Consider the following 13,004-nt stretch of genomic DNA (forward strand, 5'->3'; position numbering starts at 1 on the left):
TCCAGCTCTTGATTGCCCCAGTTTCTTCTTCCAGCAGACTGCAACGAGAGACAAGCCTGAATAGCAGCTAAATAAATCATTTGGGGCCTGTCTTTAAATTGTTCCCAAAGGAAAGGAACAAAAGTGAAATGAATGTCACAAATGACAGACCTACCTTGGTAACCCTGTTGCGATGCAGAAAAGGTCCATAATATCTTTGGAATTGCAGTATTTACTGAAGATCACCTTCCAAAGGAAACAGCAGTAGCAGAGGGGAAAAAATGAAGAAAAAGAGATAGGATGGTTAGTTCCCAGTGAGATATGAATCCTGTTCAGGCATGCACCGGGCTAATTTTCAGGCACAGTCTGTGATTTCAATTATCTGATTTGATTTGTGAGCTGGAATATTTCTCTGCTCCTGTGTAATACCTCTGTCTTTGTTGATAAAGCAAGCAAGCTCTGGAGACCCAAGTGCTGTTCAGAGGTGGAGCAATAACGTGTGTGAGCTGAGAGCATGGGGTTTCTCAAAACGCAGCGTTGCTACAGGATGACAACAACTGTAAATTTAAGAGCATAAGAGCCTGAATTTAGGAAGAAAACTGCCCAGATTTGGGCAGGTCCTGGGATGGTATAAAAGGGCACTGCTTTTTGGACTATACCAGCTTATACTAGGTTTCAAGTGAGCAGAGCTTGTGCCAAAATTCCTACTGACTGTCAGATATTCCTGTTGTTAGGTCAGAAGCCAGACCTGGAATTATAAACTTTGCCACTGTTACCATCCCATCTCCCCAAACACCTCTTCATCTCCCTACCCTTCCACACCACACCAGGAATTCCCAATGCTGAGAAGACTGAGCAGCACATCCCCGATCCAATTTTTCTATTCCTGCTATTTCTGTGCCTTCAGTGACACAGTCCCATGCCACAGTTTTCCCCAAGACCCCTGTGTCCATCTGGACTTGTAGGTCATGGTCCTCCCAGCTTCTTCTACAGTTAAAAAACACTTTAATAATACCATTATAGTGCTTCCCATCAGTCTCACTGTGCCCTTGTGCAATATTTAAACTCTGTAATCTGAAGCTTGTTTATGTTAAATTACTTGCCCTGTATCTTATCACGGGTGAGTGGCAGCCCAGAAACAGAACCCAGGAGTCCTGATTAGATGGCTTGTTGGGTTCAGAGACAGCACACTGCCTCTGAAAGAAAAACACTCAAGAATTCAACAGCAGCACTCCGCATGAGGACTGTCCCATTTCAATGAATGCAGTATTTATAGGATGTCTGTCCTTGTGACTGAGGTCCCTGAGGTTGCTTCCAATCCAAACCCACATCTCCTCTGTTGGGTGTATGTTACACTAGCAAATCTTCCAGTGCTATAAATCAAAATCTTGTTCCTAGTGGACTTATTGGGGAAAACATAGCCATTGAAAAGTATCTCTGCTGCCAGTGCCAAAAGCAAGCGTGGGAGGAATAAAAAGAAAGTGTAGACATGAGAATAAAGGTTTGGGTTTGAATGCTTCTGCCAGCGTTGTGCCCCTTTTCTCAGAGCAGCTCTGAGTTCCTTTGAGTGACTATGGTGGAGGCTTTGAACCTGCCATAGAAATTAAGTGCCTCATTGCATGCAGACTCTCCTTCTTAAAGCCAGGAACAGCAATAAGCAGTGGGGATGGTTTATCCAAAGGCTGCAGGGGCTGGCAGTGGGGGAGCAGTGGTGTGCAGAGGAGCATCTTCCCTGCCCAGCACTGCAGCCCTCTTCTCTCACATCCCACAGGGAAGAGCCACAGACCCTCTGGGTTCAGGATGCAGCAGCTCAAAGGCTCTTGTGGAGATTGACCTAATGGCAAAACCCAGGAGGAACAAGAAACTTGCATTTTGCAGATGAACAGGGACATCAAGGTCAAAATTGTCCTCTCCTTGCAAGTGTTGGAGATGCGATTTTCCGCCCCTCACAGCCACCCCACATTCTCAGGCAGGGTTTCTGTTCCCACCCCTCACAGGCATGAGGGATGTGCATGTCCACAGATCAGCCTCAAGACTGGTGGCCCAGGAAATAGAGAATGTGTCATCTGGGATGACAGCTGGGAGGAGGCAGGGGGGCTGCAGCTGTGTTCAGTGAGGTGAGGACCACGCTGGAGAAAAATAACAAGTCATCATCTAATTAAAGACTCCTCTGAAAGGTGTAGGTGCCAGGAGCTAATTAAGTCTGCAATCTCACTCTATCAGTCTTGACTTCCGAGTGCTTCAATTCCTGAATTGTCATAGCGCTGGTGTGACAGGGTTCCTCCAAGGTGCCTTTCAGAGTGCAGGGGAAATCCCTCCTCAGCTGGAGGTGTCACACGGGGCCAACCAGACCTCTGCCCCTGGAAATGGGGAAGTCATGGGAGATCCCAGGGTGTGCTGTGCTGCCAGTGTCTGCTCAGAGGTCAGGGCATGGGAGCCTGAAGGACCAGAACAGTGTGGACAGCACAGCAAGGCCTGGCCAGGCTGGTTTGCCCTGGTGGTGCACAGACACTTCAGCAAAGCTCCAGCCTTCAGTTTCCACTGGTGGGGAGGAGCCTTCTTACTCCTGAGGGGTTTTGTGGCAGAGAAGAGGATGATGAAGGTCACTTCAAGAGGTGGGTGTGACCCACACCTACACTCACACCCACCTTCCCTGTGCTCTGCCCGAGATGAAATTACTCCAGGCAATATCTTCACAAAACCTGATTGCTGGGGCAGGTAGTAACTGCTGCTGGGGAAATGGGTGTGTTTTCAAAGTCTCTGTTGCCCAGTGATTGACCCTTGGTTATTAAAGCACAGAAGCAATCAAAGCAATAAAACTTAGCCAATGGAGTTCAGAGAGGGCTGAAATCCTGCTCCCAGCAGAACCCAGCATCCTGACAGACTGACAGCTGCTAAAATTGGCTGGCAGAATATTGGAGAGTACAACATGCAGTAGCTGGGCAGATGATGTTAATTGTGGCTGAACAGAGGCTGAAGGCTTGTGATGTGCCAGAAGTGCTATTTCAGGTATTGAGGTTTCTTATTCTGGAAATCAATTGTAATTGACCAGGACAGACAAGAAAGGGAAAAGATTAAAAAAATTATTAGCGAACATTAAAGGTAAGAAAGGTGGCCTGACTCAGAAAGCAGTAGGAACTTTCAGTGCACTGAGTATGAATTTAACGTTTCCTTTTACTCCATGCAGTAGTGAAAGAGTGGGAAGAGAAACAAAGGCTGTGATACTAGATCATGAGCCATCTCCATACATCCTTTTCAGTTTTCCATACTTGGCATTTTTACTTAGGTTTGCTAAAACTGGACTTGTGAATCACCCACTGCAGTTTTGTACTCATCTCAGGATGCTCGTCCTCAGCTGGTTGTTTTTTTGTTTTTTTTTTTTTAATCAAAAAGCACGTGGTATTAAAGTTTCCTTCTTTTGCAGCCCACTGAGCTTTTCTGAGCATCTCCCTTCTGCTCTAAAACACAGCAGCCAGCCTCAGATGCTCTGTAGCCATTGGCAATTGTTCCTGTTATTGTCTGCAGGTTCGTGCTCCCAGCAAAGTCGATGCCAGTTGTGCTGATGGAACACAATTGGAATGTGCTTTAGAGGATGGGAGGACAGCACTGAGTACTATTGATGGCTCCAGCACAGTATAGGAATCCTATTTGCCCAGAGTCCATTAGCACTGGGGGGACATCAGCAGCAGGAAGGCAATGTGGGGACACTGGGCTCGTGGCCACACTTTGGGGCACGTGGGTTCTCCCGTGACCTGCAGAGGTTGACCTGCAGCTTTGAGGACAGGCAGCTTTGGCACTGGCTGCAGGACAGAACATCTCACCCCGCCCTGTGGAGATGTCCCTGCTTGGGCAGGTGTCCCAAAGCCTTTGCTGCTCAGCCTGAGTCTCCATGATCATACATTTCTGGCACTGTCTGGGGGTCTGATCCACAAATTTCATCTCCCTTCAGACCTGTCTCAGCTGTCTCTGACCCGCAGAAATCTTTCTTAGGTCCCTGTGGGTGAGAAACCACTGCTGAGATGTGTCTCCCAGCATTTCATTCCCTGCATTAATGCCTGGTGCAGGAAAATATCCTTGCTTAGGAGAGGATTGAGATCTAACAGAGGCCAAAGTCAGGAGACCACAACAGTTCTGACAGCTGGGGTTAAGATCATGCATGTGTAGGGTTTCCTGTAATGAAATTCCAGGTTTCCTCACAATACACATTTAAAAAGTGCAGAGGCATGCAAGTCAGCACAATAAATCCAGGGTTGAAGCTCCAGGGATGAGGAAAAAGAGGATACAAGGACTGATATTGCCTGGCAGCACAAAAGTCTCCTGTAAGACCAGTCAACACTAGACACTCAATTTCTGAAAGCAAAGGCAGAACCAAAATCAAGCCTGAGCAGAGTCACAGCAGGGACAAACCACATGGGAAAGGGAAACAGAGGCCTCTTCTTCAGCTTGCAGATTGATGACTAATTGCCAAGAAGAAAATCAGCCACATATAAACCCTGTTAACTGCATTCCCCTTGGATTTGTGCCAGGAGGAAAAGGCTGTATTCCTGAAAAGTCATGCAGCGTCTGCAAACAGGTTTCCCCCCCCCCACCCCGAGAGTTAACATGAATTCTTATTTCTGTCCTTGCTGTTGTTATCAAAACCTCTGAGATGGTGGATGGCCCATCCCTGGAAACATACAAGGCCAGGCTGGATGGGTCTCTGAGAAACCTGATCAACTTGAAAATGTCCCTGCTCATTGCAGGGGGTTGAACTAGACCTTTAAGGGTTCCTTCCAACCCAATTCTGTGATTCTACTGCGTGTAGAAAAAAAATTATAGGAAAAAGGAGAAAAATGACAGCCTTCTCTGAAAGTTTAACTTGTTTGTGTCAAGGAATTTCCATCAAGATCAAGGAGCAGCCATTCAATTTAAGTGGGCAATGTTCTGTCTGCCTTGGAAAGCAACGTGACGCAAATGGGGGAAAAGCAGAATGAATAATAACTGAGGCTTTTTGGAGTGGAAATAACGTTTTGATGAGGCATGCAGGGACTGCAAAGTAGGACAGCGTGGCTCGATGGGGATGCCTGGTTCCTGGCCTGGCCCTCGATTCTGTGGGACTGGTTTCTTTTCCTGGAAACAGTTCAGCGGTTTTTTTGAAACATTTTCTTCTGAAATAAGGAGCCATTGTCTCTTAATCCACAGTACCCACCTCTGGTCTAGGACAAGGATTAAAAAAAAACCCTCTTGGGAAGAGCAGGGATTAAGAGCCCTGGTGCTCTGGGCTGGCTTTCCCACTTGGAGAGGAGTTCAGATTAAGGACTGTGATGGAGATTTTACTAAAGGACCATTGTGCACAGACTCTGCAGCCTACCAGTTTACAACTAATCACATTATATTTTGCTTTCAGATAGGATAGGTAAAAACACAGCTTACAAATCCAATTTCTGTTCTATATTTGATCCTCAGAACAGCTAATCCTCTCTGTAAACAGCAAACTCTGTCCAGAACATTATCATGTTCTGATTTGCTGTCTGTAACTGGGTATTCTTCCAAGATTTTAATTTCTGTTTGATTATTTTTATTTTGCCCTAGTAAAATTGCTAAATAAATAATGTAAAAACATTTTTGAAGCCAGTGTACCCTCAGTTTCCCATTCTACGCCTTTTCTTCTGGTTACAACCTGCTGTCTTCAATACTTTAGCACTTGGTCATGTCTTTCATTCAGCTCAGTGAGCAATGTTCAGAGTCAGGGCTGAAATTGCAGAGTTTAAACAATCAAAATTACAATCTTTCACTAATGAGAATGGGGGATGCTATGTTAGAAAAGATTCTAGTAAAACTCAGTCATGTATCTTGCATGGATGGTAAAAATTGCTGCTGCTTCTGAAAGAGCAGCTTTCATGGAGAATTTCTGAACTATTCAGGCAGAAGGTTCATGTGAAATTTTTGATTGTGGTTTTTCCAGAGGTGTTTGTTGTCAAAAACAAAATGAAGAACAATCCAGAAATTTTAGGTATCCCTCTGTAGGGATCACCAGAAGGAATTCGTATTTCTCAATGTGTAAGCAAATTGGGTCTTCCTCAAAAACTATCCATAAATGTCCCCTCTGTCATAGTCCCCAATATCCAAAACAAGCTTCTCCTAAAATCCCATATTTAAAAATATTCCAGCTTTCTAATTCTTTAAACTCAGATACTAACATAGTAGCAGCCCAACTATACCCAAACTCCCCGTCTCCTTTTTTATTTCTCACACTAATTAACAGCTGATATTCAGAAAACCACTCATTTATCTGAGCTTCGAACGTTAGGCAGCATTATAAATAGTCTGCCAGATTTGCCATCTGTTTGATACAGTGGGAGCCTCTCTAAGAGAAAAGCAGAAAAGCAGTGCATGTGTGCGTGTCCATGTGTGGGGGAGAAACACGAGACCCCTCAGCTGGGGAGGGTCTGAGCAAAAATGAAAACTCCCCCGAGCTCCTCAAACACCGGCTCTGATGGAGGATAAGAAGTGTGACAGATACATTATCCCAAAAGCTACAGCTCTGTAATCCTGCTGATTCACACAGTTTTGGGCAGGGACGTGGCTTGGTAATGTTCATTTCAACACGAAATGTACGTGTGGGGTTTGCCTGATGTAATTTTAACCATCCACAGGCTCAGCATCTCCCGAGTGTCTCTCTGCCAGGTGCCCTCTGTTGCCAGCAGAAAAGGAGGACAATCTCCAAATTAGCCCACACGTCTCCAAAACCCCCTTTAGGATGGGATGAATCATCCCCTGGAGATGCCACCCGCCTCCCCAGGGACTGCAGGGGAACCTGCATGACTCTGCTGGAGCAGTCATCACTGCCTTTGGGATGCCTGTGGTCACCTGGGGTGAATCCCATTCGTTTCCTGATCATACACATTGCCCTAAATTATGGAACAGGAGCTGCCAGACAGAGCTGACATACCAGGATCCTGAGGCATGTGGTAAGTCACAATTCCCACCCCGTAACATCCCTGAAAAGAGAGCTGTGGGAAAGGAGATTCTTCCTCTCTTTAGGAAAGAAAGATGTCTACGATGCACTCATGGATGTGTGAGGCCAGGACAGTCTTGCAGGTTGTCCCCTGAGAGGGGCAGCATGACAGAGGTTGGCTCTTTCACTGTGAGCAAAGAAGGATCTCAGTCATTTTTAGAGTCATTAGGGCTCATAGGAAAAGGGAGATTACATACAACAGAGACTTGTGCAACCTACTGATTATATGAAGGCACATATTGCAAATATTCCATCTGTCAGGACGAATTATTAATGGCAGAACACAACCAGGAACCAGCAAGGCCGATTGTGAGGGGCCAGGCTGAAAGTTTCCTGTCCTCTGCAGCAGAAATACAAACAGCTCCTAATGGTATTTCAGCCTTTAACGAACAACACAAATGTCTGTATTCTGGCTTTTCTTAACACAAGAAGGGCACACATGTGCTGCCAGTGGAGTTCTAAGTGCAATTAACCCTGCAGCACACGAATGCATGAAGCTTGAAATGTTTTGTGAACTGGATAACAGGGATGCTTCAGCACCAAGTGCTCTCAGTAGTTGTGAGTGAAGCTGCTTGTTTCCAAGCTGCTCACACGATTAAAGTCTGACATTGGAACTGGACTGGCTTGGTAACAGAGGATTGTTAGAAGGAAAATGTTAATTAATGGAGTGAAGAAAAGCAGGTTTGAGGAGACACCAGCAAAAGGCTGACTTGAATCTATATAAGCAAGTTCATGAGGAAGGTTCTGATGCCTTGAGAGGCTACCTAGAGCAGAGGCTAGACAGTGTGAAAGGAATGAAGTAGGTATTTATTGAAAAGGCCTTTAAAGGATACACCTTGGGCAGTACAAGAGCCTGGCAGAGGTTACACCCAAGATAGACGATGGGTCACATGTTTTCACAGTTTTATAAGTTTTGGTTCCTTTACAGATTGGGGTTAATTGTCCAATTACAGCTTCAGGTTATGAAGTCCCATCCTCCCAGATTCGTCTCCTCCATTCACTGTTTGTACTTTCTGGGCCTGAAGATGCAATGGTATCCTTGGTTTTCATGCTGGAAAAGGATTGTTTTGTCTGACTAAACTGTGAGGAGAACTTGCTCACACTTTGTATGAAGTTCGCAGTTACACACTACTGCAGTACAGAATCTGGAAAATATGAAAGCTAAAACTGAAGGCATCAGTTCTAGAAACAGAATGATTTTGTCTTGTTTGTGAGGAGCCAGAAGAATTGCATATGAGGAGAATAAGCTATATTTGGCTGGTCTGAACCCATAGGTAACGCCAGAGTTACCTATGAGGAAAGTGTTAGGCTGAGAGTGTTAAACTTACACTTTGTCTGGACTAGTGTGAACATAAACTGTAATAAATATAATACACCGAGTGTGACTTCACAAAGATAAACAGCGGTAAACAAGTCTTGCTGGGTGATGGGTATGGAAGAATTTTGGCTGGGATTACAGAGCTGTGCTGGGATTATGGTTTGGACCCCTGAATGCTCTGAGGAGCCCCCACTGGGGAGAAAGGAGAGTAGGGGAGAGAGATGCCCATGTGTAACATTATTTTTCATGTTTTCAAAAGCATGGGTTACAGGCATTTTTACTCCTTTAAATGTTTATGTGCTGCAGTGTGACAGAGTTCAAGGAACCTGCTGCTCGTTTTGTGCTGCTTTACAACAAGAAGGAGCTCACCAGGGCCAGCTAAAGTGAGAAAGCCAAGCTTAACCAAGGCCTGGCCAGACTCAGGCTGTGCCACCTTTTACCCTCCCACAGCCACAGAGTCTGGCAGCACTAAGGAAATGGCCTTGATCCCACAAAACCATTCCTGTGCCTCACCGTGCTAAAGCAGGATGCGGCGCAGAGCAGCCCCCAGAGGTGTCCATGTCCTGACTGCCATGAGCACCCATCCTGTGCACCCCTTTGGTGTTTGGCAGCTGAAAGGGTGTTCCCCTAAATCCTCAGTCCAAACAGACATAGGATGGGGTCCATGGGCTTGCCTTGCTGTGTTGAAAGAATCATCGGGGTGCAAAAACACTTCATCGCCTTGAAGGCAACATCACGCCATTATTTTTTCTGCTGTGTTTTGTTTTTTTTTTATCTGAATCCAGTTTTGCAGGTTAAAAATAGCCTGGTGAGCCTTGGAAAAATCTGTTGGCTTTGCTAGAATCAGGGCATTTATACCACAGATGCTGCTGCTGTAATTGAAAAAAAAGCTCATGTGACAGAAGCGACTCCTGCGCGCTGATGTCTCGGTGCAACAACCACAGCACCAAAGCTCATTCTGAGCCTTGTCCTGTTTGTTGGGGACCTCAGGCCAAGGGGAACAGTGGCTGTGGATGGACCAGTGTCCTGCAACACAAGTCAGGGCAGTAGGCACCCAGAAAGCTTGAACTCAATGCATTTCTTTGAGGGGGGGAAAAAAAAAAAAGAAAAATTTCTGCTTGACATCCAGAATGACTCAATAAACCAGCAAAATGACTCCAAAATTCTTTACTCGCTTTCTGAGGAAAATACCACTGAGTGATTTCATAGAATCCTTGACAAAGGCAACAGTCCTCTTTTTCCAGTTACTTCAGGCTCTGTAGCCCTCTGATTTTTCCATACTTGTTACAAATATGATGTTGATTAAGACACTGGAAACTGAAATCCTCTTGAAACAAGCATTTTTCTCAGAGGAACTCCTTAAAACTCTGCAAGCAAAGCCACTACTGTGTGACATTTGAAAAGGAGAGCTGTGAAGCCATCGTGCTGGGAATAAGGCCACTGGCTGGTTCTGCTCTGCTACCATTTAAATCTCAAAGGTCAAAAGAAAATGTTCCCAGTAGTTTCTCCATGGAAAAAAAGATTGGGCATGAGCTGGGGAACTAATTTTTTTTTTTTCCTGGTGGATTTTTAATTCAAAACAGACTCAATAGGATTTTTTCTTCAAAATGCAGCCAAGGGGTTAATGATGGAAAATGGAGGAAAATAATGCTCCAGATCTGGGTTAAATTTGGCAGGTCTCCACTAGTGTTGGGGGTCTGGGTGCCTGACCCCATCTAGTGGCACTCCAGGAACTAGGGGAAATGCCAGTCCATGCTGGTTTGTGGAGACCTCCTCATCCTACAGGAAACACAGCCACGGCTTCCCCTTGCCCCGCTGTCTTCTCCTCTGCCTGGCAGCAGAGCAAGCTGTGGCAGGGCTGGCACACCCCGGTGTTTCCCTGTGTGCTCAGCCCCAGGTGCTCCTGAGGTGTGTGTCCAAGCGAGTGGGTGATGGACTGCTGGCTGAGAAGATCCTTTAGAAATAAATAAACTGAGCAGCACTTGTTTTCTCCGGGTGTGCATCCCTTTACGTGGGTGTTGGACAGGAATAGTTACACTGGAATTTCATTTTTCACTCAGCTCCATGAACAAGTGACCTCTTTGAAGCTGGTTTGTGCCGAGCCCTGGATCTGGAGTGTGGCTGTAATCCCACAGCCCTTGATCTTCCCCTTCCCACAGCCCCTGCATGGCCCTATCTCTGCCAGCCTGGGGTCCCACGGGTGGACTCTGCTGGGCTGGGCTGGGGGAGCCACCTCAGGTCCTTCCTAAAGCTGCCCCAGCTTGGAGAGGTGTTCAGCCAACTCTGCTCACTGGACAAGAGCCCAACACTGTGGTCAGCTTTGGTGAAGACAATTTTGTGCCTCTGGAAGGTCAGTTTACCTCAGTCCCCCCTTCTCCAGTCCAAATAGACCAAGGCAACTCAGCTGCTCCTCATACAGCTTCTCCTCAGGGCCCTCCACCATCCTCATGGCCCTCCCTGGGACATTCTCTAATAGTTTAATGACTTTTTAATACTGTGGTAGCCAAAACTGTCCCCAACACTCGAGCCGAGGCTGCCCCAGCCCAGAGCAGAGCAGGACAATCCCCTCTCTTGCCTGGCTGGCCATACTGGGCCTGATGTCCCTCAGGACAGGGATGTCCCTCCTGGCTGCCAGGGCACTGCCGATTCATAATCAAATTTCTATCAACCAGGACTCCCAGGTCCCTTTCCTGGTGCTGGTCTTCAGCATCTCACTCTCCAGTCTATGCACACAGCCAGGGTTATCCCATCCCAGGTGCAGAATCCTTCCTTTTCCCTTGTTGAACTTCATACTGCTGGTGATTGCCTAGCCCTCAGATTTGTCAAGGTCTCCCTGCAGGGCCTCTCTGGCATTGAGGGAGCCACCAGCTCCTCCCAGTTCAGTGTGATCAGCAAACTTATTTAGTATTCATTGGAGTCCTGTGTCCAGGTTGTTGATGAGGGTGTTGAAAAGCACAGGAGCCCTCCAGAACCCCACCAGTGACCAGCCTGATGTCACCCCATCCACTACATCCCTTTGTGCCTGACCCGTGAGCCAGCTGCTCATCCATCACTCCACTCAGTTCTCCAGCTGTGGGCTGGACACTTTGTCCAGAAGGAAATTGTTAGAGACAGATATGGACCTCAGCCCTTCCTCTGGGACGTGCTGGCACTGGCGTGGTCCTGCTTTCAACCGGGCTGAGGGTGCCTCCTTTATTTTAGTAACTCCTGGGAAGGATTTCATAGCCAGCCAACTCTTCTTTCGTAAGCACCAGGTCCCTCTGGCCCTCCCTGCTGTGCCCCGCTGGACCTGCCAACACACAAACCTACTTAGTCTAATTCCACCCTCCTGCTGCAGAGCACTCTGCTCATCTGCAGGGCGCAGGGTCCCTGGGCAGGGTTTGTCCCTTCCTTCACCCCGGCGCCGAGGTGAAACAACTTCTCCCAAAGTCAACAGCACACCCTGCGGCTGCGCCGGCGGAAATTCAGGATGAGGCCATGGAAACACCCAAAAAAATTGCCTCTGAACAGCTGCAGCCACAAGCGGTGCTGGGGTAGGATGCCCAGTTCTGTTGCAGGGCCAGGTCGCGTTGGAGCTGAGCCCTTTCAAACTCAACAAACGCTGTTATAATGAAGCTGTACCTCTTTATTGGCTGACAAGAAGCTCAGCATTGATTTAATGAGTTCCCTTTAGAAGTCTCCATTGCTGCATTCCTTGGAAGATTAAGGGCTGCTGCTTTTTTCCCCCCCTCCTCCCTTCTGCTTCTTTCTAATGATGTTCTGAGAAGGCAGGAGAATCTGAGATATGCCCTGCTTACCGCTGGGTGAACCCCATTTACACGGCACTTTTGACTTCAGGAATCCTTCCAAACATTACACAGACAGGATTTTACACCCGACAAAAGAAGCAGATAACATTTACCGAGATTAAACCCCCTTAATGCTGCCTGAGTTTGCATTTGCTTGCTCATATGACTCTGCCTCTCCTGTGCCTTTAGTGTTAAAAGTACACTCCAGAGGCTGGTTGGAGAAATGCTGTTATTTTTGTTGTTTTTTTAATCCAGCATAGATGACAAACACTGTGCATTACCGACACTATGGAAACACTCACCACCCTTTTGAAATGCCCAAAGATTTTTTTCGGTACTGAACTGTACAGGTACCAGGAGGCTCCATTCAATCCGTGCTTCGGGGGGGGACACCAAATTGGTTAATTTATTACACCCAGGAAAAGGAGAATCAGTGCCCGCAGCTCAGCAGAGCCGGCAGGCACAACCCCACAGCAGCAGAGGGACCATCATCATCAAGACCAAGCAACGAATAAGGCGGATCAAGAGGAGCAGCTTTCTCTGGGGAATCCGGCACAGATCTGGATTCTCCTTGTTCCTGAGGACACGACTTTGAGCGGTCACCGCGGGTCTCCGGGGCAGTGGTGGAGGGGATTGGGGGCGTGTGTGGTGGGATGGGACTGTCATCTCCATTCACCCCGTCGCTGCGGGCACTCACACAGCACAGCACAGGGCAGGGAAGGGACACCGTGTCGTTGCTGTTTCTTTACAAAGAAGCAACAAAAGACGAGGCTGGGTGAACCGAAAATTTAGAGCTGGAAGACGAGAGAGATTTGAATTTTTGCAAATCAGAGTTTACTTGCTCTGGAGCCTCACAGCAGCTCTGTGTTACAAAAAAGGCACTTGGTTTGCGGCCAAAGAGCTGCTGACAAAGAGAAGGGGA

The 13,004-nt window shown here is 47.1% G+C and overlaps 1 protein-coding gene across 1 annotated transcript in view; it reads right to left on the reverse strand.

Annotated features, from left to right (window-relative positions):
- Positions 1-13,004, reverse strand: part of PDE9A (phosphodiesterase 9A) — a 51,092-nt gene that overhangs the window by 37,093 nt on the left and 995 nt on the right. Inside the window, exon 2 of the mRNA XM_066177098.1 lies at positions 155-225. Within this exon, the coding sequence (XP_066033195.1) occupies positions 155-225 (71 nt within the window). The remainder of the gene's footprint in view (positions 1-154; positions 226-13,004) is intronic.

The sequence above is a fragment of the Chamaea fasciata genome, unplaced genomic scaffold (genome assembly GCF_029207755.1).
Source record: "Chamaea fasciata isolate MVZ Bird 193981 ecotype frontalis unplaced genomic scaffold, bChaFas1.0.hap1 SCAF_2, whole genome shotgun sequence".
NCBI classification, from domain to species: domain Eukaryota; kingdom Metazoa; phylum Chordata; class Aves; order Passeriformes; family Sylviidae; genus Chamaea; species Chamaea fasciata.